A 23,862-nucleotide genomic window follows, 5' to 3' on the forward strand; every position below is an offset into this window, starting at 1 on the left:
CCGTAGAGCAGACGTACCAGGGGGACCGTAGAGCAGACGTACCAGGGGGACCGTAGAGCAGACGTACCAGGGACCGTAGAGCAGACGTACCAGGGGGACCGTAGAGCAGACGTACCATGGACCGTAGAGCAGACGTACCAGGAGGACCGTAGAGCAGACGTACCAGGGGGCCCGTAGAGCAGACGTACCAGGGGGCCCGTAGAGCAGGATGCCCTTGACGTGCTTGATGCCCATCGTATGGACGACCTCGGGAGGGAAGACCCGCGAGGCGAAGGCGCGTCGCAGGATCTGCACGAACTGCTCGTCCAGGCCGCCGATGTCTATCTTCTGCAAGTTAATTGAAATGGTTATAGACATGCAGAAAACAAGCTTGGAAAACCGATTAGGCCAGTTTTCAACCATAAAGAATCAAGGTCATTGTATTATCAGAAGGGATTGCCAGTTCCAAAACTGCTTCAGGTAGGCTCGGTTGTTGTTGTCATTCCCCAGATCTTATCATGCCAAGAAGCCCAGATTCCAGGAAAGCTACCACTGCATCAGCTCAGACCACAGCTGCAAGGTGGATGAGATGCGGCCAGTAGGTCGGAGGATGTAGGCATCCTCCCTGCAGCAGGAGGATGCACTTGGTAATGCCAGCAGAGGTCAAATTTGTGTAGTCATGCTGGTGTTTGTAGGAGTTCAGTAAATGGACTATGCCTGCATAGCCAGTACACGGGCATAGCCATGGCTACATTAATACCAGGAGGACCATAGAGCAGACGTACCAGGGGACCCATACAGCAGACGTACCAGGGGGCCCGTAGAGCAGGATGCCCTTGACGTGCTTGATGCCCATCGTATCGACGACCTCAGGAGGTAAGACCCGCGAGGCGAAGGTGCGTCGCAGGATCTGCACAAACTGCTCGTCCAGGCCGCCGATGCCCATCTTCTGGAAGTCCCAGTCCGCGGCGAACAAACTCGTGTGCGACTGGCGCGCCTGTTAATATAATCGGCATAATGACGAATAATTACTCACCGAATGACATTGATAAGGGAAGATGGCCTGACGCACAAAAAAATAGCACGAGTCTTCTGAACACGAGTCCAATTATTCCTTGATCAAACATGCTAATGGTTATATAAGGCACCCTTTCCAAACAAACATTTTTTTGTACGTAACATTACGCTGCCAAATAAACTAAAAGCAAGACATGTACAGGGTGCGGCAGAGAAGACGGACGGTTTTAAAAACGTCATAAAACAGTTTATTTTTACTGAAAAACAACTTTATTGATGCAATCAGGTTAACAAAGCAATAGCATTTCAGACAGTTAAGTGTGGAACACACATTCAGACTCTCTCCAGTCCCCACCGTCTACGAGAGGGGTGGGGAGAGCTTCGTTTGACTCGTGTGGTCATAGCATTGTTCGTGTTTCAGTTGCCATGGAGCCTTGGACGGTGGAGCATGGCATTCTCGCCTATGATTGTTTCGTCCTAAAAAATGATGAGTTAGTCACCGTCGCACAGCGCGAGTTTCGTCGCCATTTCAACATTCACCGGAATAAAGCTGTTCCCTCTCGAAACACCATCCTTCGTTGGGTTTAATCACTTCGCAGGTGTGGTGACCTGATCAACAGAAGACCATGAGTAGCCCCGTGAACAGTTCGAACCCCTGAAAATGTGGACACCGGTCGACAAGCCGTTCTTTGCAGTCCGCAGTGTCCGCCTCAGTGACCATTCGGTGAGGCGAATTTTGCATATGGATCTCCGCTTTCACCCATACAAATTGGCCATTGTGCAACAGTTAGAGTCCAGAGATAATGCACAGTGAATAAACTTCACACGTGAGATGGAAGCACTAATAGATGGAAATGATAACTTCATATTGTTTATGAGTGACGAAGCCCACTTTCACCTAAACGGCATGGTTGACCAGCAGAATTTACGTTATTGCGCTAATGAAAATCCGCAACAGTTACACGAAAGACCGCTGCACAGGCCAAAAGTAACGGTTTGGTGTGTTGTATCGCAAACGTGCATCATTGGCCTTACTTCTTCGAAATCGGTAATGATCGTGCTGTTACAGTGAACTTAGAGCGCTACCCATGAATGATGACCAAATTCTTTGTCCCTGAATTACGACGGCGTCCTGTTCCAACACGACGTGTGTGGTTCCAGCAGGATGGGACGACCGCCCACACAGCCAGTGCATCAATATGGACGTCATCCGTCCTCTCTTCCCTGGTCGCCTTATTTCAAGGGTTGGCGATGTTCATTGGCCTCCTCGGTCCCCAGATTTATCCATATGCGATTTTTTCTTATGGGGACATCTCAAGGCTAGAGTATACGTACACAAACCCCGAATTAAAGGACGCAATTTGCGTGGAAGTCGCGCAAGTTGAGAAAGCGGTGTTGGAGTGAGTCTACGCGAACTTTCATGAACGCCTACAGCACTGCATCAACAATTTCGCTCACCACATGCCAGATGTTATTTTCCACACTTAACTATCTGAAATGCTATTTCTTTGTGAACCTGATTGCATCAACAAAGTTTTGTTTTTCAGTAAAAATATACTGTTTTATGACGTTTGTAAAACCGTCCGTCCTCTCTGCCGCACCCTGTTATTAGAAGACATTAAATTAATCACATGTAATTAATAACAGCAGAGATCAAGTGAATAGTCTGGCGGCATAGGCAAGAGTGACGAGATGAAGTTCTTCACCTCGCTGGTAAGGAAGAGGGCCGAGCCCTCGGCCTTCTCGAAGATGATGGACGAGTTGGGGTTGAGGACCCCAAAGTCCAGCTTGCGGGGCTCCAACTTGTCCCTTGCCATTGCCTCCACGTCCACCGCTACACGTAATCAAGTTCTTTAATTCTATCTACTCATAAGACAAATGTTATAAAATCTAATTTATGTTGGAATAAATTAAAATTGATTGCAACAATAGAATTTCGTTCACTTCTCTAGAATACTGTAATTAATTTGTTATTATGGAACCCTTAAACGACTGTCCTGGAGCATTCTAGAATCTACATAGATCATTCACACAATAAAATTGTTTAATTTCACATAATTTATATCCCCAATGCAATGGGCATTGTAATCAATTACATCTGTTAAGATGGAATTGAAAATTAGAAATTCGAAAATAATACAAAAGCAAACCAGATGTCATAAGAATTCATTGAACCGTTGTGGAGAGCATCTTCATCATCAGTATGAAACTTCAATAATATATTAAATTTTGAACAATTAAATGTGCAAGGAAGTGATTAAAACGTACAGTGCTCCATAAAATGAAGCGTAATGGAAAATCCGTCTCTATTAACTATCCAACTTATTTCCTTTAATTGTCAATCAATAGTTTTTTCTTTTTATCGATAAATGTAGGTTATAATGAATACTGTGCAAATAGTCTTATAGATTATATGGTATTTAAATTTTTGAACTGGTGAGGGAGATGGTCTCTAAAAGATTTGTTATTAAAATTTGATGAATTTTCTTTGCTATCAATTTTTGATAAATAACTGTTGTACCGACGGCATTAGAAAATAGATTTCTATGTAGTGAAAACCAAGTGCGAAATAAATTCATGAAGTTTATTAGATGAGGAAAACGTTAGTAAACCCAAAAGATGCCACAATTTCATTTCTTTTACTCTGCTAACAAGAAGACAATACACCCTGTCATTTACCTTCATTACCTGCTCAAGTAATAGGTTTTTTCGAAGAGTAATAAATAATTATTTATTCGCTGTGGCAAGTATTAAAGTATTAATAAGCTACAGTACCATACACGAATGTCGACCATGTCAACCTCATATGTAGCAATGGTGGCTTGAAGGCAAGCTGTCTCGCCAGCAATTGACCATGAAATTAAACTCGACTTTGCGTCCTAAAAAACCTTAGTCCTTGACTTTGGTGGAAATTCATTACACTATAATGGTTCTTTCCATCCTTTATAATATGGCGGTTCTACGGTTCAAATTATAAAGCCTATCAGTAATGTTGTTAATTTTTAGCTTTATATAGTCGAGTATTGAGCAATAAAATTATAGAAATTCATCAATGTTGGTTTGCAGGATCAATATTCCGTAATGTAGATAAATTTCATATTAAGAAATATTTTAGAATTTAAAATACTTCCTGGACCTCATAATGTTCGAATTTCTATTCATTTAACATACATGTAGCATCTACCCAGAGCTCAGCAAGCAATCGAAACACCTACTGAACTCGGATATGTAATGGAGGGAAACAAGTGAAATTTTTGGATTTTACAGATTTTCTATCAATGTTAAATAAAGTGATAAAAAATATAACTCCGTACTCACTGCAGTGAGTGATGGAGAGTGCATTTTCTCGTCGACGAAAACTTGAAGTCACGGACGAACAGACAGACGGACAGACGGACATGGCGAGCACAATAACGCCTTTTCTTCCATAAATGAGAAAATGCGCTAAAAATGTTCAAAATCCATCCTCAGATAAGAATATAGCACGAGTTTTTTGTACGAGTTTTTGTCTGCCGCAATTTTCATATCCATGACCCACATACCATACATTGGTCTACCCTCCATGTCCATGACCCACATATCATACATTGGACATACATTGGCCTACCCTCCATGTCCATGACCCACATACCATACATTGGTCTACCCTCCATGTCCATGACACACATACCATATACTGGCCTATCCTTCATGTATATGACTTTAATACCATAAATTGACCTACCTTCCATCTAGATACATTACCAAAATGCCATGCCGTATACCGGCCTTCTCCCCATGTCCATGACCAACATACCATATATTGGCCTAGCTACCCTCCATATAATGACCAGACTCACATAGTACCATAAATTGACCTACCTCCCAATTCCATGACCAACATACCATATAATGATCTACCTCCCAATTCCATGACCAACATACCATATAATGATCTACCTCCCATTTCCATGACCAACATACCATATAATGATCTACCTCCCTTCTCTCTCGCCAACATACCATATATTGACCACCCTTCATGTCCATGGCCCACATACCATTTATTAACCCACCTTCGATCTCCTTGACCCTGAGTGAAAGGGTTTTCTTGTCACAGAACTTGAAGACGAGCGGCTGGCCAATGTGGTAGCCGTGGCGGGGAAACTGCTCTAAGAAGTTGACGGCCATCTGGTCGGTGTTGTAGGGCTCGTTGGTGGTGCTCTTCTTCTGCAGGAAGTCTGCCTCCAGCACCAGGGTGCTGATCAGCTGCCGCTGAGGGTCTGGCGTGAATGCCTCCACATTGATCTGTGACACAACAACAGCATTACAATAAATGTATTGGCTGAATATAAAGTTCAAAAGCAAGTAATATAAGTGAAAAAGTTGAGGTTGTTAGTGTTTTAGGCTAACCTATAAATTTATTTGCGACACAAAAACGCTATCATAAAGTTTTAATTATAACATTGTGATCCCAGCACAAAACTTTGGAGTTCATGATAAAGCAGTATTTCACCATTAAAGAGACATTATATTTATATGTGCTTATGAATTTCCGCTCACTTAGGCCTATAAAAAATTCAAGCAACTTGGATTCAAGGTCGGTTCAAAGGATCAAAGTAGATCAAAATCAGTGCTTTATCAATTGTTTGCTTTCACAGATAATAAGGAAATAGATTTTACAATACAAATCTTACAGCTTAATGAAATCATGCTAAGGTTACAAGAATCAATCAAAGGGCAACAAGTAACTAAGCAAAATACAATATAAGTGGATAGACACTCAACAGGCCTCGAAGCCTCATATGCACCAGCATATGACAGAGCTGCAAGAGTCACAACCTACCCCTTTACCTGGTTGACAGGAGGAAAGTTGCGGGCATTTGGGTCTTTGTGGGTGGCTGTTGGTTATTTTATTGCACAATATTATTATCTCTTAATTATATTTGGCATATTTATTTCATTTCTTATGTTCTGGATTTATTGGTGAATATTTTTTGTCGGAAACTTTGCTTGGCGAACTTGGACTTTGAAGTATCAGACCTGACTTTGTCAGCTTCTGAATTTGGCTGTCACATCAAGCCACGTGTGATTGTCCAGTTTTTAACTTGGTTGGCCACTCAAAACTGAGTTTTACAGCGGTTGACTCGTTAACTCTAGCATCAAGGATGCTGCAGTTGAGAACTATAAAAATCTAGACAAGGATGGATTTTTTGTTCCTTGTGAACTGTCAGCAGCCAAGCAATGATTGATTTATAAGACCCTAGTGACGATTAAAGTAGCAGATTGCTCCTAGAGTTTCACCGAAACGCGCTTGCATACTTGCAAAAAAAGTACAAAATCGCAAAAAAAATCCTGTAAGAATTTCAGAAAAAAAGCAAACATTGGGAAAGAAAGCGAATATCAATACATAATTGTTGAAGAATAGCAGCGGAACACAGCATAGATAATCCCTCCATTCGAGATAAATGAGGGTAGAACGATGACGATTGACATAGTTAAGATCTCCTTATCGGGATTGCCGGACAAAATAGCGGCAGCGTTTACTAAGAGAAAGCGTAATTAGCAACTCAGGCTGAAGACATCGATGTTGCTGGACAGCCCGCTGGTGATGAGGGCATCGACCAGCCGAGCATGGAGTGGGAAGGCATGAGTGAGAAGACAGACGAAATGGCAGACGATCCACTACCGACTAGGCGACTAGTGACGCACAGCCGGTCTTGTATAGCCTCAGTTTGGTTTGCAGCCTGACAACGTTGAACACGACCACGCGCCGCAGAAGCAGGTTCGATCTTATATGAGGCGGGCAAGTGAGTCGTTTATGAAGGCGTTGGTACCGAACAGCAGAAGAACGAGCGACGAGTTTTCGGGTGCCCAAACTTCGTTCAAGTTCAAGCCAAGACGAGGGTATACCCTACGGGAGCTACGCAAGACTTCGTGTTGCCAGATGAATTCCCTAAGACTAAGAAAAATTATATAATTATTTTTTAGGAATTTCTCCATATTTACATTTGTCAATTTAGTCCATACTTCTATATCGTAGGAATATTACCCGATTGAAGCGGTATATAAGGAAAATAAATGCATCCTATGATTATATTCAGGTTGAGAAGCGGTGGAGAGTGGAAGTGCTGTGATGTCGCTCCAGGAGCTTGACCGATTTGTTTCCTGCGTAAAATTGCTTCCGGAACTTTATTGCCGTCGGGCGGTTGTACTGTGCAGGGTTGATTCCGGTGATTAATTGCTGTGACGAGAGACCTAAGCTAAATCTCAGTGAAGGAACCCGGAAGTCATTGAACAATTAAGAAAGCAGATATTGCGATGGTTGGGAAGAAAGTTGATAAGATTGTTAAGAAGGACTACGGTTAGTCGAAACAAGATGTACCGATAAAAAAATCGAACGGAAGATCGATATGCATAATTTAAGATGTTTGCAAGTTCTGCGAAGAGATCACGTTGAGAGAAGATGACCAGATGGTCATCAGTGAACAGTGAACACTGCGAAGATTTCATTTGCATCAGTTGAGCGAAGTTGAGCTTGGAAGAGTATTGTTTTCTACAGAAAACCGAGTCTTTTCACTGGTTCTGTAGGGACTGCGAGAAACCGACTCTTAGTGCCCGAAAAAGCGAGACACGGATGGAAGAGAAGTGGTTCGCTTTGCTCGCAGTAGTTCGAGCTGAAATGGAGAAAAATTACCGGAAAAAGATGAGCACGTTGAAAGATGTAGTTGGCTCTTTGAGTAATAAACTGAGCTCGTTACGCAAAGAGCTGTCGAAGAGAGAGCTCCACGAAAAATACAGAAAAATTGGAAAATATGGAAATGAAGAATCAAAACGTTGTCATAGCCGAAGTCGCTAGCGAAAGCTCCCGCGAATTACTAGACAGAGAACGTAGGAAATGCAACCTTTTATGGTTCGGCATTCCCGAAAGCACAGTAAATGAGACGAACGAACGAGTGATGCTGACAATAAGTATATTGCAGACTGTTGTAGCAAAGCAATCAGCACACCGGTTTCAGCAATCAGCACACCGGTGAAGGATCTGGCACAAGTTTGTAGCGGGCTGAAAGCAGCGGAAAAATTAGGAGAAACCGTTGAATTCAAGTACGTTTTTGCGAAGAAGGATTCATCCCCATTAGAGGTATATAGCAAATTTTCGCAAGAAATGACAGAAAAGAAACAGACGAAGAAGCACTTAAAATCATGTCAAATACATTCAAGATCTCACGAGGACTCCGGCCACTCGCCGTCAGTCAATGGAGCTAGAAGACAAGTAAATAATAGAAGTCATGTACATAAATCCAGTTTTGTAAATAAGGTAAAAAGTTTACTCATAAATCAAAGTGGGAAAGCTCAAAAAGTTTTAAAAGGTTTATACACGAACTCTGATTCCATTTTGAACAAAAGAAATGAACTGTTACCTTTGATCGCAAACGAGTGAATAGACATTATTTGTAATACAGAGACACTATCTAAAAATCAAGGGGGGGTTAACTTGTACCTGTTGAACTTCAGTCGTCAGGTTTTGATTGTTTTCATAACTTAAACGAAGAGAAATGCAGTAGAGGTGTAGCTCTGTGGGTTAGAACTTCTTATGTGGCCTAGCAAGTTCAGTTATCTGCTGAGCAGCAATCAGCTAGAGTGGTTCCCAAACTTTTTCAGGCTGGCACCCCTTTGCTTCCCCAGTGGATCTCTAGCACCCCCCCCCCCCCCCGACAGACACATAGAAAAATAAAAGAAATAGCAAAAACTTTTAAAAGCCACATTTTCTTAACGGACAAAAAAGAAAAAAACATTTACTCTTACATAACATTACATAACATTTTACATAACTTTAATGTTATGTAGGAGTAAATGTTTTTCTTTTTTGTCCGTTGAGAAAAAGTGGTTTTTAAGAGTTTTTTTATTTGTTTTATTTCATTATTTTTAGTTTTGTAAAAACCAGAAAAAAGTGTTTTTTTTTTAATGGTTTTATATTTATTTGCTACTTTTTAGTTTAGCAATTTAAATCAATTTCCAGGGTTGGCAAGTCTGGATATTCGAAAAATAACCCGATTGTCAAACGTGAATTTTTTTTCTATGATTATTTTTAATTATTAGTTATGATGATCAAATCTTGAATTGTTAGGCAGCATAACCATGAATGCCAAATTTCAAGTTTCTAGGTTGTTCAGAAGAATTCTAAATTAAGGTGTGAATTTGTGATGACAGGCACGAAACGAAGCTAAGAAAAACGTGGTAACAAACACCTCTTTCGTGATTTTTACTATGCTGCAAACGAATGAACGCGGCTTGATAAAACTCGGAACACGTATTCATGAGGACCTAAGGGTGATGTTTAGTTCGTGAAAAATTTTTAAATTTTACCTTCATTCGGGAGTTATACGGCGATACGGGCTGAAATTCGCAGTGATCAACGAATTTCTTCCAAACTACTGAAAGACTAGAACAAAATTTGAATATAAATTCTTAACTACCAAACGGTGATTACTAGCGCGTGAAAATGTATTCGATTCGGAGTCATGTTCTGCATGTGTTGTGTACAAATCGTCTAACGTACGAAATTCTGACTTCGACTTCGCGGACTGCGACGTTCTAAATTAGTTCTTTAGCACCGTCTTCACAGCTGAGCACTTGAACAGTGTTCCAGCCAATGAGGAGCGACCAGCGGGCTCGAAGTTAACTATAGTTTTGAGATACACGAAAAGGAGGTTCTCAAGCGTTTGGTTTGGTCTCCCTGAATCCCAACAAGTCATCTGCATCAGACAGTTTCCACCCTAGATTACTTAAAGAATTAGCAACCGTCCCAGCCGGCACTCTAACAGTATTCATTCAATTATCCTTAATCGAAGAGACTTTGCCGGCCGACTGGAATGAAGATCAAGTGACACGACACCTCTGTTCAAAAAATGTGACAGAAGAGGCCTCAGTAACTATAACCGTCCTGTCAGCTCACATGTGTTGTGTGTAAGGTGATGGAATCGGTTGTAAGAGATAGGATTATCGATCACTTGACTGTTGACTATCTTCCATCAGACTGTCAGCATTGTTAATTAATTTGATTGGCAGATTGTTAATTATTGGCAGATCCTGCACGACTAATCTCCTGTCTACCTTGAATAATAGGACTCTCCTTCTGGATCCAGTGCATGCAGTGTACTTCGATTTTGCCAAGGCTTGACAGCGTTCCGAATAAGCGACTGTTGCTTAAAGTGAAGGCTTTGGGAATAGAGGGAAATGTACTACAATGAAACAAGGGTTTCCTAGTAGGCAGATGAAAACGTGTCAGCATTAACGGAACCGTATTAGACTGGGCAATTGTGCGCAGTGGCGTGCCGCAGGGAAGCATTCTTGAGCCTATTTTGTTTGTTGCTTTTCTAAACGATCTACCAGAAGTAGTGTCAAGCGCGTGCTCCAGTCCATGTATGCCGATGACACAAAAGTTTATTATAATACAGTTAAGGACGCGTCAAATAAAATGACACTGCAAAATGATCTTGATAGTTTAGTTGACTGGGCTGATGCGTGGCAGCTGCGTTTCAATGCTGACAAGTGTAAAGTACTTCACCTCGGCAAGAACAATGAACAGCAAACTTACAGCATGAGAAGACATGGTTGCAACGAGGCAATTATGATTGAGAAATCTTGCGTGGAAAAAGATCACAGAGTTTGTGTCGGCAACGATCTAAAATTTTCTAGTCATATTGAAACGCAAGTTAATAGAACAATTGAACTGCTTGGGCTGATCTAACGATCCTACGAGTACCTGGATGTAGAAGCGATGTAACTTGTTCATCTCTGTCGTGCGCCCGAATTTAGAGTTTGGAAACGCTGTGTGCTCACCGAAACTTGAAAAGGACAAAAATTTAATCGAGTGTTCAAAGACGTGCAATGAGGATAATTCTAAGCTTGAAAGGAAAGTCTAATGAAGAAAGATTGACGATTATGAGGCTTCCCAATCTCTGTTATCGTCGCCTGCGTGGTGACCTCATTGAAGTGTACAAGTATCTATACTCATGATTTGTACAAGGGGCCACAGTGATAAACTAAATAATATAAGTGTAAAAATTACTTTTTACAGACAACAATTCTAAAGAATCCAGTGTCTCCGATGTTACACAAGTACAATAAATTTCTAATTTCATTTTCAAATATTAAAAAAATTAAATTTTTTTCTCATTCATAACAAAAATTCAAGATCATTTATTCTGTCAATTGATTCATGCATTGTCTCCAATTTTACGCAAGTTCAGATCGAAATTTCAGATCGATTGGAGAGGTAGAAGTGTGGTAAATATTGATTATATGATTTGTAGCAGACAAACAAACAAACAACAAGAAGTGAAGTTGTTAAAGAGAATTGTTTTAAAAACTGCGGTGCAACTCATCCATGCGACAGCACTTTTTCTCGCTTCGAGTCACCGACATGTGGAACACCCTCCCTGATAGCATCGTTGACGCTCCGAGTATGAACATCTTCAAGAAGAGACTAGATGAAGCTATGCAGGAGCATATGTTTTTAGTCTTGAAATGCCTAGTACCCTATGGAACAACTGAAAGTCTATAGAAACTATTTAAAACCGCCGTCCGTTGAAAAGATTTGATCAAAAGGCTAGTCTTTTATATCTGTCAACTAGTGAAGAGAAGTACAAGAATCGACGACAGGCCGATCCAGGCCAATTCTTCAACGCCGAAATTACTATATTACTTAAGTAACTGATTGGGAAGGATTTTAGATTGTTCGATTTAATGAAGTTCTATTTCTTCTAGCATCAGTCGGTATGATTGTCAAAATGTTAAGAGCTTTTTAGCGAGATAGCAAGTAAAATTGTACCCTGTAATAATAGCCAGATTGAACTGCGATGTCGTATTTTGTTTTATCTGGTGTAGGGGGATGTAAACGATGAACATCGTTCAGTAATATTTATTGCTCATTAATACGATCATTCATTCTCATGTGCATTTTTGTTCTTGTGACTAAATTATTCTGTAGCGTCCGCGCCAGTAAAATTAGAGTCAGACCTTACTGCCGCAGGAGCTACGTTGTGCGAGGTCAGGTCTGTGTGGCTGTGAGTTGAAAAGTCAGCCGTGTCCCGCCAGCCATTCAGTGCAAGGTTCTCGCTGAGCTCACTCTGCCATGCTGTCTCGCTTGTGAAATTGTACCTGTACCCAGAGCTGGGCAGCGCTACTTTGAAATGTAGCGCCGCTTCCGCTACCGCTACATGCTCTAAATGTAGCGGGCGCTATCGCTACCGCTACATCCACTAGATTGTAACGGGCGCTACCGCTACCGCTACAGTAAAATGTAGCGCGCTACATTAGCCGCTACAATGGCCAAAATTATTAGAAATCTCTTAATATTTATTGTTCTGCTATTGGGATTTACTCATAAACATTTAATGATAATAAAACATTTTTGAAACGTATCAATGCAACTTTATTGCAATTAACCTAACCGAACTAGTATGGGTTAGATACAGTAAATAAAAGTTACAGTTATTTTTATGTTTTACCTTCCCTACATGAATCATGATGCATGGATGTGAACTTTAATCTACCAATCTAAAAAATTATCCACATATACATAAAAAAATCAGTCTTTTTTGTATATATATGTGGATTATTTTTGAGATTGGTAGATTAAAGTAGACATCCATGTAGGGAAGGTGAAACATAAAATCAACTGTGTAAAAATAACTGTAAGCAAACTGAAAGATGAAAAAAACCTGTAAGTGGTAACTGGTAACAACTTAACAGGTAACAACTAAAATGTTGACACTATTAACAGGCTGAGGTTGACAACATTACACCGAAATCTTTCGTACAGTTTTATTCTGTAATTTATATTATGTATGCATCATGCTGGTTTTCAAATAATATTTAATACTATTAAGGGGACCGGCTACCCTAAAAATCGGAAATTTTGGCTTTACCGTTTTCTTGACTCATTTTGTAGCTGCTCAAAAGGCGCGTCTAACGCAGTTTACCGCATGTCTGTGCGTGCTATAATTTTTGCGTAAGACAATTTTAAAAATATATATATGAACATTTTTAACAATATGTACAAAGATTTATTTGAATTAAATCTGTATATATATAGATCATTACTCTAGTTAACTACAAAGTGTTTGCACTCGTTTGAAAGCTACAAACGAGCCGCGTTCAACAAAGCTATTACCATAGATGTACATGCAATACTTTTTAGTGTAATGCAGTCTTGAACTTTTATAAAATGATCATTTTATATCATTATTTACAAATAAATGGTATTTATATGTTATTATTTAAAATGTGAAAAAAATGGGAAGAACGCGAATGAAAAAAACGATGAGGAAAATCAAAATCGGGGCTCTACAGTCGCTAGATATTGTTGTTACAAATCGAATGATATGTGTCTCGACATTGTAGCATGCGATTTGCAGAAGTTCTAAATTTTTTTAGAGTACCCCTTATTTGCCGTTTTCTATTAATTCCACGTTTTCTTCCATTTTTTTAATTTACATGAACAAAAAGGTCTTAGATTTCTGTTTTACATATGTGTACCAAGTTTCAAAACGATCCGTCTGTAAACAAAAAAGTTTTGTTGGAGGGTAGTCTTTCCCTTTAAATAAAATCTAAAGGCTTTATCTATAAATGTAGCGGTAGCACGCTACCGCTACCGCTACTGAAAATGTAGCGGCCGCTAGTAGCGGCCGCTACATGTAGCGCGCTACTGCCCACCTCTGCCTGTACCCTAGATTTTGTGGCTGCACAATGATAGCTTGTTCACTAAATTGTATTGCGTTAATCTTATTTTTACATGTGCCTATTTTTAATTGGTAATTTTTCTGAAATAAAATATTACGTTTTACCAAAGTGAACTGATGTTTTAATGAACACCAATCAAGTGCAATAAAATGCCAGCGTAGGAAATAAAGGAATAAAACTTTATTAAGACCGAGCTTTTAACAAGATAGTTCCCGACGTTTGGCGATATAGCTCGAGACCATCTGACATTGAAAAGTAGCGGCTAATGTCCGGTGACAAGGTAGATGGGCACCACAAGAAGGTTGGCGCATTGAATTAATGACTTAGCTAAGTGACTAAGACCATCAAGTTATCAGTAAGGCCATTTGTTATAAATAATCAACTAGATGATTTTGGACAACCTAGCAGAGAACAGGCCTGATAAAAAGCCAAAACCTGGTCTTCAGAGTTTCAGCATTAAGATTCTCAAACTGAAAAGGATTCAACATTCCATTATTGCATATTGGAGCTTTGTTTGTGATTTCTTCACCAGATGAATTTAGAGACTAACCTGTGAATCTCTTACAACATTCACATCTCATTAAGGTGTAATTACTTGGTTAGGTGAATTTTTGAAACACCGGTGAATACATGACTTTTTTGTGACACCCAGCCTGTAGTCAGATGCCAGCTGATTTGAACACATGAAACAGCTTCTAATTGAGTTGTAGAAACAGCAACATCAAAACGCGGATGGAAACAAGACAAACATTCACACCTCTTGGTCGAGCTCAACAAGGATCTGCTTGCGCTGGATGACATTTAAGCCAACATAGCCTGGTTTGACATCATCATTGTGCAGGACTGTGTAGATTAAGGGACGCCGGTCTGGAGTTGTGATGCACACATACCTGCCAGTATCATCAGTATTAATGAATGATTTAAAGTTTAAACCACTGCATTAAACAGAGAAGAACCTTAATTGATGAACTATCAATTAGCAAAAACATTGTTAATCAATAACAATAAAAGAAGTAGAGAAAAGTGTGCTAGCTATAGCTTTATCTCATCTTGGCCCAACAAAGGATCACACAATTAAATATTACTTTTTTGTAGGAGGGGGTGGGTTTTAGTGTCATTGCCACAATTTCTCAAATTGCATCCTTGTGTCCAACTTGATAAACTGATGCTTAATAACCAAATGAATTGAAAATTTTTGTTTGTTCATGTGTATCATTGATTTCAAAAACATTTTGAAGTATTGAGAGAAAATATATTCTTCAGTAACAATAAGAAGAAGTTAATCAAGAAATATGATTTATGCATGTAAATTCAGAACAATTATTGCATTGTATTAAGCACAGGATCAGCTGACGCACCTACTGACGGCTACTGTATCACTTAGACCAAACATGCAAGAGGAGGTATCTCTCAATAAGGTATCAAATGATCTCTATCTTTTCAAAAAATAGCTTTTGAATGTCTAGCGTTCTGCTTTGAATTACTCAGACTGTACTACTATGCACATTTGTATATTATCAACATCAAAGTACATATCCTAATCTTGAAATCCATTTCAAAAATACATATTTATCTCAATGAAAAAATTCTCTATTCCTCACTTGATTTCTGTGCTAAAATCTGCCTCGTTGACTATGACGCAGTTTGTGAGGGCAAATTCCTGATTTGGACACTTGGCAACCCTCATGATCTGCAAACAAAGAAAAATTAGGCTAAATTACAAAATTCAAGAAAAACTAAGATGAATGACAAGTTAGTTTTTTGCCGAGTAAGCTAATGGTGCCATATTAGCAGCCAGATTGGGCTAGGGTGAAAACAGTGAAGCACGTCCACAATCAGCGCGAAGCTGCAGAATATAGCGGTCAAAGCACCCGGTCAAAAACACCCGTCGACTTGGCTTTCAGCAAGCAAGCTAGATGTAACTTGCGTCAGGCAAGCTTGACGTAGTTTGTGTCAAGCAAGCTACGTGAGCAGCAAGAAAAAAAAACGAGATCAAAACGGAGCCCGGTAAAGTACACCCACTCTAGTCATATATCCTAACCTCTACCCTATCCTAACCTCTACCCTATCCTAACCTCTACCCAATCCTAACCTCTACCCAATCCTAACCTCTACCCAATCCTAACCTCTAACATATCCTAATCTCTACTCTGTCCTAACCTCTACCCTATCCTAACCTCTACCCTATCCTAACCTCTACCCTATCCTAATCTCTACCCTATCCTAACCTCTACCCTATCCTAACCTCTACCATATCCTAACCTCTACCCTATCCTAACTTAACCTACCTTAACCCAATGTAACCAAACCGAACCAAACCAACCCTATCCTAATCTACCTTAAACCGTTCTAGCCTATCCAAATCTAACCAAGCCTACTTTATTATTTTCTAACCTAAGATAGTGTTAGAAACGTAACAGTCACTACAACAGACGGAAAACTGGTTATTATATCAAGTGACCGTTTAAATGTACATTCCTGTTAGCAATGTTATTCACGGTAATCGACCCCAAAAATGTATCCATTTGCGATCTAAAGTCACCGCTGTATCTCCCCAGCAAAATTTTCACTGGTAATTCAAGAGAACAATATCTGGCATAAGATCGTGGCGTCCTTAAACCCTACGCAGCCTAATCTGTTGCAAACTCAATCTCTTGCATCCTATTGCGCGTTAAATGTAATTCCGTCCCACAATTTTAATTTCTATAAACATGTAAAGTCCCGGTGCCTTAGCCCTTCAAAAATTTTTTGCAACAATTCATTCAGAAAAGCACGACTTCATCACTATTATAATACATGGATTAAATAATTATTTATTTGCAATTAGTTCAGATATCCATTTACACCAACACTACCCGCTCCCTTGCTGGAGCAATAGATATTATAGAGATAAGGGGGTACCGTGAGACGATAAAGGGCCAGGGGCCATACTTTCAAAATTCGCTAAGTGAACGTAAGTACTAACGCTCTATTTTCTTGTCTATGATTGGTGGATTTTGCTCGAAAGGCCGTCAATGATTGGCTGAAGAATTTACGATCTCAACTTTTTTTGAAAGTATAGGCCCAGGCAACTGCCCTCTGGCCAGTTGCCTGGCCTAAGGAGTTGAGAAGGGAGCATATGGTTATATGGTTGCCGACATGTGTGCAAAAGCTAGGCACCTGCGGCTTTTGTCTTGGCCGAGAAAATGGCCTTGAATATTTACCCCATTTCACCCACCTCAAATTCGAGGGTCAATTATATGGGACTTTGAACAGTTGGAAAAGTTCAATTTATCCCCATCTTTATTTATATGCACTATATAATTTGATACATTCTATTCAATAAAATAAACATATAAGCACCTATCGAAAACGCACAATTATCTAACAACCTGTAACAATATTGCCTCCCTCAGACAGACCTGTCTGTCTGAGGGAACAACTGCGGCTGTGTTTGAGAGTGTGCTGAACTATTTGGAAGACGTGTGGAGGATGAGGGCGAGGAGGGGGATGATAAGAGTGGGGTTGGTGGAGGAGGAGGGTGATAAGAGAGAGTAGAGGTGTGAAGGCAAAGGTGACCGCGCCTAATGTTTGAGGACATTGTTTCTGTTTTTTCTTAGGATGTTGACGTATAAAACTGAATGTTATAGTCAATTAGAATTGTAATGAATATTAATTGAACATTTCTTCAACTGCCGAGTGTCACGGGAAATTTTAATTTTTTACGCGAGTATAATATTTTTTAGCCTTTTTGATACACTGGCAATCTACCTTTTGGGATTCGGCAGCTAGAAAAAAGACTGAATTAAGAATAAATTGAAAGATAAATGAATACTACACATCCTTAACTAGCTTTAATTTTTTGTGAAATTTGAATAAATAAATAAATAAAGTTATCTGAATTACAATTCGAATTTGTACCCTGCTGTTTGTGTGATAACCTCACAACAGATGAAAAAGTAACTCACAGTGTTGTATCACTCTTACACATTATCGACAGATTCGACATTGCATCATTCTCATAGATATAGCAGTACTGCACCACTCAAAACTGGAAAAGCAACTTCCAGTTTTTTTGGCAACCTCCCTTTCGATCAACAAACCACGTCGCCGTCTGCAGACCACATCACCGTAGACCATGTCACAGTCACCAGTCTAGACTCCTGCATCTCGAAATAATTTTCTCGAAATGAACCGGGACCGACGAAACGAGACGAGAAAATTCCGGGAAAAAATAACGGGACAGAGGTTAAAATTTGTCCCGGAATAAACGTATGAACCGAGACAAGACTTCTGTCCCGGACTTTAAAACTTGTGTCCCGGTAAATTCTGAACCGGGACGAGACAGACAGATTTGAAACGAGACATAACGATACGAGACGAGATTTGTCTTAATTATTTAAGACAAAACAATTTTTTCGATTATGAAACGAATCATTTCGAAAACATGGGTTGAAGAATGTAAAGTTAGCCCTTTATTGCTAATAGGGCCATAGACAGTTACCAGTTAAATTGAGTTAAATTAAATTGACAACTCGGTTAAATTGACAACTCGGAAATCGCAGAAAAACAACTTGTTCGTGATCTAGGAGTGTTGATGAATACTCAGGTCAATTTTGGTGATCACGTAACTGCAATAACCGCAAGAGGTAGGCGGCAGCTCGGGTGGATCTGGCGGACGTTCAGAACAAGAGAAGCGGAACCGATAATCACACTCTTTAGAGCCCTTGTAATACCAATTCTCGAATACTGCAGCCAGCTCAGGACCCCGTTCACACTCGGCGCAGTGCGGCAACAGGAAGGTGTCCAGCGAACCTTCACTTCCAGGATCAGAGGGATGAAAGAGTTGAACTACTGGGAGAGGTTGAGGCGCCTGGGTCTGTACTCACTGCAGAGGAGACGGGAGAGTTATGTCATCCTGTACACATGGAAAATGATAACCGGAATGGTGCCAAACTTCGAGAGCGAGACCTTCAGGATTGAGACATATCACGAGAGAAGGGGGAGACTGTGCAATTCCCCCCATTACGTAACATCCGCAGCCAGATTTCAATCCCTGCGGGAAGGATCACTTTCCGTGGCAGGGCCAAGGCTGTTTAACGTCCTACCAAAGGATCTAAGAGAGGGGGAGTTCACCCTGGAGACCTTACTGGACGTTTTCCTGGGCACAATCCCAGATCGACCTTCCCTGCAACACTACCAGCGGCGAGAAGCAAGCAACAGCATCGTGCATCAGGTGGCCCAAATGAGGGCGGATGAACGATAATCAGAGGCGGCGATCCATCGTGGCCTGGGACTGCTATGTCCCAAACAAGTACCAAGATTACCAAGATTACCAAGTTAATTGCAGATTTAGCAAAATTTGTCTGACTAACTGACATGGCAGTTAATTAGTGGTACGACAAACACCGAAAACCTGTCGATGTATGCATGGCTGAGTATTGAGTAAAAAATGTTATTCTTAAGTCTTAAAGGCTTCGGTGGCACTTTATGGAACGGTATGAGTATGAGCTGAGTTCATTACGCGTTCGGAACGAGTTCAGGCGCCACGGAGCGAATAGGGAGTAGGGATGCAGTGTCTAGATTAGTTGGCCAATTAGTAGACAGTTGAGTGGAGTCCTAGTAAGATATTCCTAATAATACTAAAGCAAGTATTATATTATCTCTGCCTTTAGTAAAATTTTGTGCTACGCCTCCAGGAAATCTTCACAATTGCGCAGTTTCCTGAATTATTATCGAACACTTGGGCGTGTTTAACGTTATTTAGAAAGGATACACATGGATATTTCGAGTTCTTTTTCCAAGATCAAACTATTATATTTTTGACAACTTAAATTTTGTTGTATTCAAAATGTTGATATTTCTTTCCAAACTTTTTGTTGGAGGAGATTGCTTAAGGCAAGATCGATGAATCGGATTCTGTGATTGAGCTGGAGGCAAATCAAAGTCTGTCCAGTCAGCCGATGTCACTAGCTACAGCTAGTATGGCCTCCTCCAAACCATCACAGAACACAATTAAAAAAAACGTGTTTTTCCATTTTTATTTGCCTGTCAAGATTAAGTACCATATTAAACCACAACATGTATTCGTAGCAAAAATCATTTCAATTGGCGAGCTCCAATCAGAATAGTAAAAGGATACGTCTCAAGTTATATAAATGCAGAGGTGGGCAGTAACGCGCTACATGTAGCGGCCGCTACATTTTAAGTAGCGATAGCGGCGCTACATTTAAGCAATTGTAGCGGAAGCGGTAGCGCCCGCTACATATTAAAGTAGCAATACGAGGTTTTGCCGCTACAGCACTACCACTACATTTATAGATAAAGCCTTTAGATTTTACTTAATAGTATTAAATATTATTTAAAAACCCGCATGATATATACATAATATAAATTACAGAATAAAACTGTACGAAAGATTTCGGTGTAATGTTGTCAACCTCCGCCTATCACTATAGTGTCAACATGTTAGTTGTTACCAGAGGTGGCCGGGCAGTAGAACGCTCCTAACAAGTGCAGAACGCTCCAAATACGTACAACAAACCACGGAAAGTGGACACAAAAGGATGAGGCGTCCATATTTTATATTCTTTCGTAATAATAACATTCTTTTTATTTTAAACATAAATCAATCTCTCGTCTTCACGCTGAATTCATTAGTACTTTTTTATATTAATTAGTGTTCATGCACAGTTCTGTAACACAGGTTCCGAAAAAGAACAAAAAAGTTGCGGGGGACATAGTTGCGGGAAAGCGTGCAACAAATAATTAACTGAGCGGCTTTGTTTCCCCGGGCTATGAGTGGCTACTTTCAACAAGATTTAAAGGAAAATACAGAAGATATATAAATTATAAATATAAATATGATTAAATTGTTCAAAACTATAGTGTTCCAAAATGGGAGCCTAAAAAATCCGTGCTGAAGTGACAACAATAATACCGAACATCATGGTCGGAAAAATAAAGGCTCGAGCTCAACTCCAATAACGACGACTAATGAAAAGTTTAACCGTTGTGCCAGTTCAGACAAAACATGCCGTGCATATCAACCATTAATTAACACGTTCCCCACAACACGTTAAATATCAACCTTTTAAAAATCAACCTTTCGTGTGAACACAAAATTATAAAAAGAAAAAGTTTACAAACGAAATTTCGAGTTATAAGTGTTTATTCGAAACTGTAAAATATTATGTTGGTACACTGGTGTCCCAATACGCAGCAGTGGAATACCATTGTTGGCCCGGCCTATTCGATCAGGGAACGTGTTACGTGTCAATGATAGACGCCGGGGCAGATGACGGACCAAACCCATGAGCTGACAGTAAATATTCATGAAATATCTCACCATCCTGATATACAGGAATGTGCTTCTTGGTAATATTAAAAAATTCAGTAAACAAAGCATGATCTCGGCAAACGTCAGACATCTTTGTTATTGAACATACGCCTCACAAAATTTTCATTGCTGGAGAGTAGAAATAAAATAGGTCCTATTATATACATTGGGCATTAGGACGTAATATATGCACAATATATTCGTATTCACCTCTGACAAATTCGATTACCTCAGCCTCAATAATGACTACAAAAAATTAGTTACTGCAGTAATATAGGGTCGATTGTCAAATCAAGTCGTTGAATCTTGTTTAACCAACTGGCAAGGCACCAGCGATTCTCGATCAAATTCAAGTACGGGTCAAAGGTGAGGTCGTACAGAGGTAGGATCAAAAGTCTGCGACGACTATACACGCGGCTTGACTTTGGGTTCTGCTGTTGCCAACGCGAGGCGCTAAACCCTCAAGCCTTGAAGAAAACTCCCAGGCTACTACAACAGCTTCAGTAAAAAATGCCTCAGTTGGTCCAACAGTGTCAACTTCTTGTCCTCTATGAGTCTGGTTTTTTGTTCGCGCCACGCGCGCTTACCCAACGTAAAAAAGTTGCCCGGCGGCGGAGCACATGATCAGGTCGAATGCCCAATTACACTGAAGCGCGCGGAGATGCAAGCTGTGTTTTATTTTGTCTCGGTTGCTGAATAGCGCGTGTAATTAAATGGCAATACTGCACCCACACATATGGCAATGCTGCGCAACTCATATACATGTCAAAACTGCATCACTCTCATACATATGCATACAGCATTACTTTCATTATAGGTACTATTGTCCAAATTTTTAGGGCGGCTTTGTGTGAATTTAACTATCAAGTTTGTGTTTGCTAAAACCCTTTCATCATATTTTCTACAATTTGTTTCAACATTTACAAGAATTAAGTCATAATTAGCGTTTGCTACTTCCTTTTATTACAGTGGTTCCCAAACTTTTTCAGGCTGGCGCCCACTTTGGCTCCCTCGTGAATGTCTAGCGCCCCCCACAGACATACGCCTCTTTCTTGAAATTCAGGTCGCTGCAATTTTAAAAGATAAATGTTAAACACAAATAAGTATTTCACAAATAGAACCTCATTTAGCGAACCAATATGTTTTAAGCTGTTTTAACTGTTTCAGCACTAGAAACATAGGAAGTCTCGGGCAAATTTACGGACGGACTCGTGGCAGGTGGCACGACCAATCTCCAAATTCATGTATCAAGTAATATCTCCCAAACTAATGAACGCAGCTCAATGAAACTTGGAACATGTATTCATCAGAACCTAACGGTGATATTTTAGCTCGAAAATTTTTTTTAAATTTCACCTTCGTGAATTATATTGCGATAAAAGCCGAAATTCGCAGTGATCAAAGAATTTCTTCCAAACTACTGAACAGATTTGAACGAAGTTTTGAAAATACATTCCTAACTACCAAACGGTGATTTTTAAGCTTATAAAAAAATTTCCGATTTTACCTTCGTTTGCGAGTTTTTTTCTCATTTCACCGTCATTCATGATTTCATCCCCTCCTTATATTCGGCCCGTATCGCCGGAAAATTTATCGCTTAAATTCGCGGCGATCAAGAAAGTTCTTCTGAACTACAGAACAGATTTCAACGAAACTTTGTATATAAATACCTAACCTCCCAACGGTGATGTTTAGCTCGTGACAATTTTTCTACTTTGCTTTCGTTCGCGAGTTATACAGATATAGGAGGAACGACCGATTTTTCTACCGGCCAGTTTAACCAAGAGCCGTTTACGTATATCCGTATACGTTTAGCCGTATAACTCGCAAACGAAGGCAAAACGAAAAAATTGTGGCGAGCTATAAACACCACCGTTGCTGAGGTTAGGTATTTAAATACCAAGTTTCGTTCAAATCTATTCAGTAGTTTTGGAAGAAATTTCTTGATTACTGCGAATTTAAGCAGCACGCATTGCTGTTTAAATCACGAATGAAGGTGAAATGAAAAAAAGTCGCGAACAAAGGCACAATCGAATAAATTTTCACAAGCTAAACATTACCGTTCGGTAGTTATATAGGACTGTAAATTCAAAAATTCGTTCGAATCTGTTCAATCGTTTGGAAGAAATTCCTTGATCACTGTAAATTTCGGCCCGTATTGCCATATACCTATGGCAAAAGCAAATGAAGACAAAATTCAAAAAAAAATTCACGAGCTAATGAATACGTGTACCAAGTTCATTAGTTTGAGAGATATTCCTTGATCATTGAATTTGGAAATTGGCCGTGAGACCGGCCGCGAGTCCGGCCAAAAATTTGTCCCAGACGTAAGCCTAGGAGAGGTTAAAAAAACAGATCTGGTGAAAAAACCATCGCTGGGAATGAATGAAGCTGCCACCGTCATCGAAAGGACGCGGCACACGACTCAACTATGCAGGTAACATTCTGGCCTTTCCTCTGCTCCATAGAAGGTAGGAAACCCATTTTACTCTCGTTTCAAAATATAGAAAAACAAGTTTGCGTCTTTTAAATCATCTTCACGCATTGTAAAATCAAATTTTGATCCAATCCATTCTGTCAATCCGTTCTTTCCACTATAAGAATGAAGTTTTGAGGTAATATCCCGACACGATAAGTATCCTGGATATCCCTAACATACGTAAGTATCCCCTGGATACGCGCCCCAACAGCCCCTATATACAAGATCCCGCCACGATATGTATCCTGGATACGCGCCCCAACAGCCCCTATGTACAATATCCCGACACGATAAGTATCCTGGATACGCGCCCCAACAGCCCCTATATACAATATCCCGACAC

General features: G+C 40.0%; 1 protein-coding gene across 1 annotated transcript in view; it reads right to left on the reverse strand.

Moving 5' to 3' along the window:
- LOC108667536 (vesicle-fusing ATPase 2-like) overlaps positions 1-23,862 on the reverse strand; it is a gene marked incomplete at its 3' end in the record, with an annotated part of 59,399 nt that overhangs the window by 3,164 nt on the left and 32,373 nt on the right. Inside the window, exons 2-7 of the mRNA XM_047884088.1 lie at positions 15,324-15,412; positions 14,480-14,612; positions 5,052-5,283; positions 2,703-2,830; positions 740-976; positions 172-327 (exon numbers count right to left, since the gene is read on the reverse strand). Coding sequence (XP_047740044.1) covers positions 172-327; positions 740-976; positions 2,703-2,830; positions 5,052-5,283; positions 14,480-14,612; positions 15,324-15,409 — 972 coding nt within the window. The remainder of the gene's footprint in view (positions 1-171; positions 328-739; positions 977-2,702; positions 2,831-5,051; positions 5,284-14,479; positions 14,613-15,323; positions 15,413-23,862) is intronic.

Source organism: Hyalella azteca, unplaced genomic scaffold (assembly GCF_000764305.2).
Source record: "Hyalella azteca isolate HAZT.00-mixed unplaced genomic scaffold, Hazt_2.0.2 contig1810, whole genome shotgun sequence".
Lineage (NCBI taxonomy): Eukaryota > Metazoa > Arthropoda > Malacostraca > Amphipoda > Hyalellidae > Hyalella > Hyalella azteca.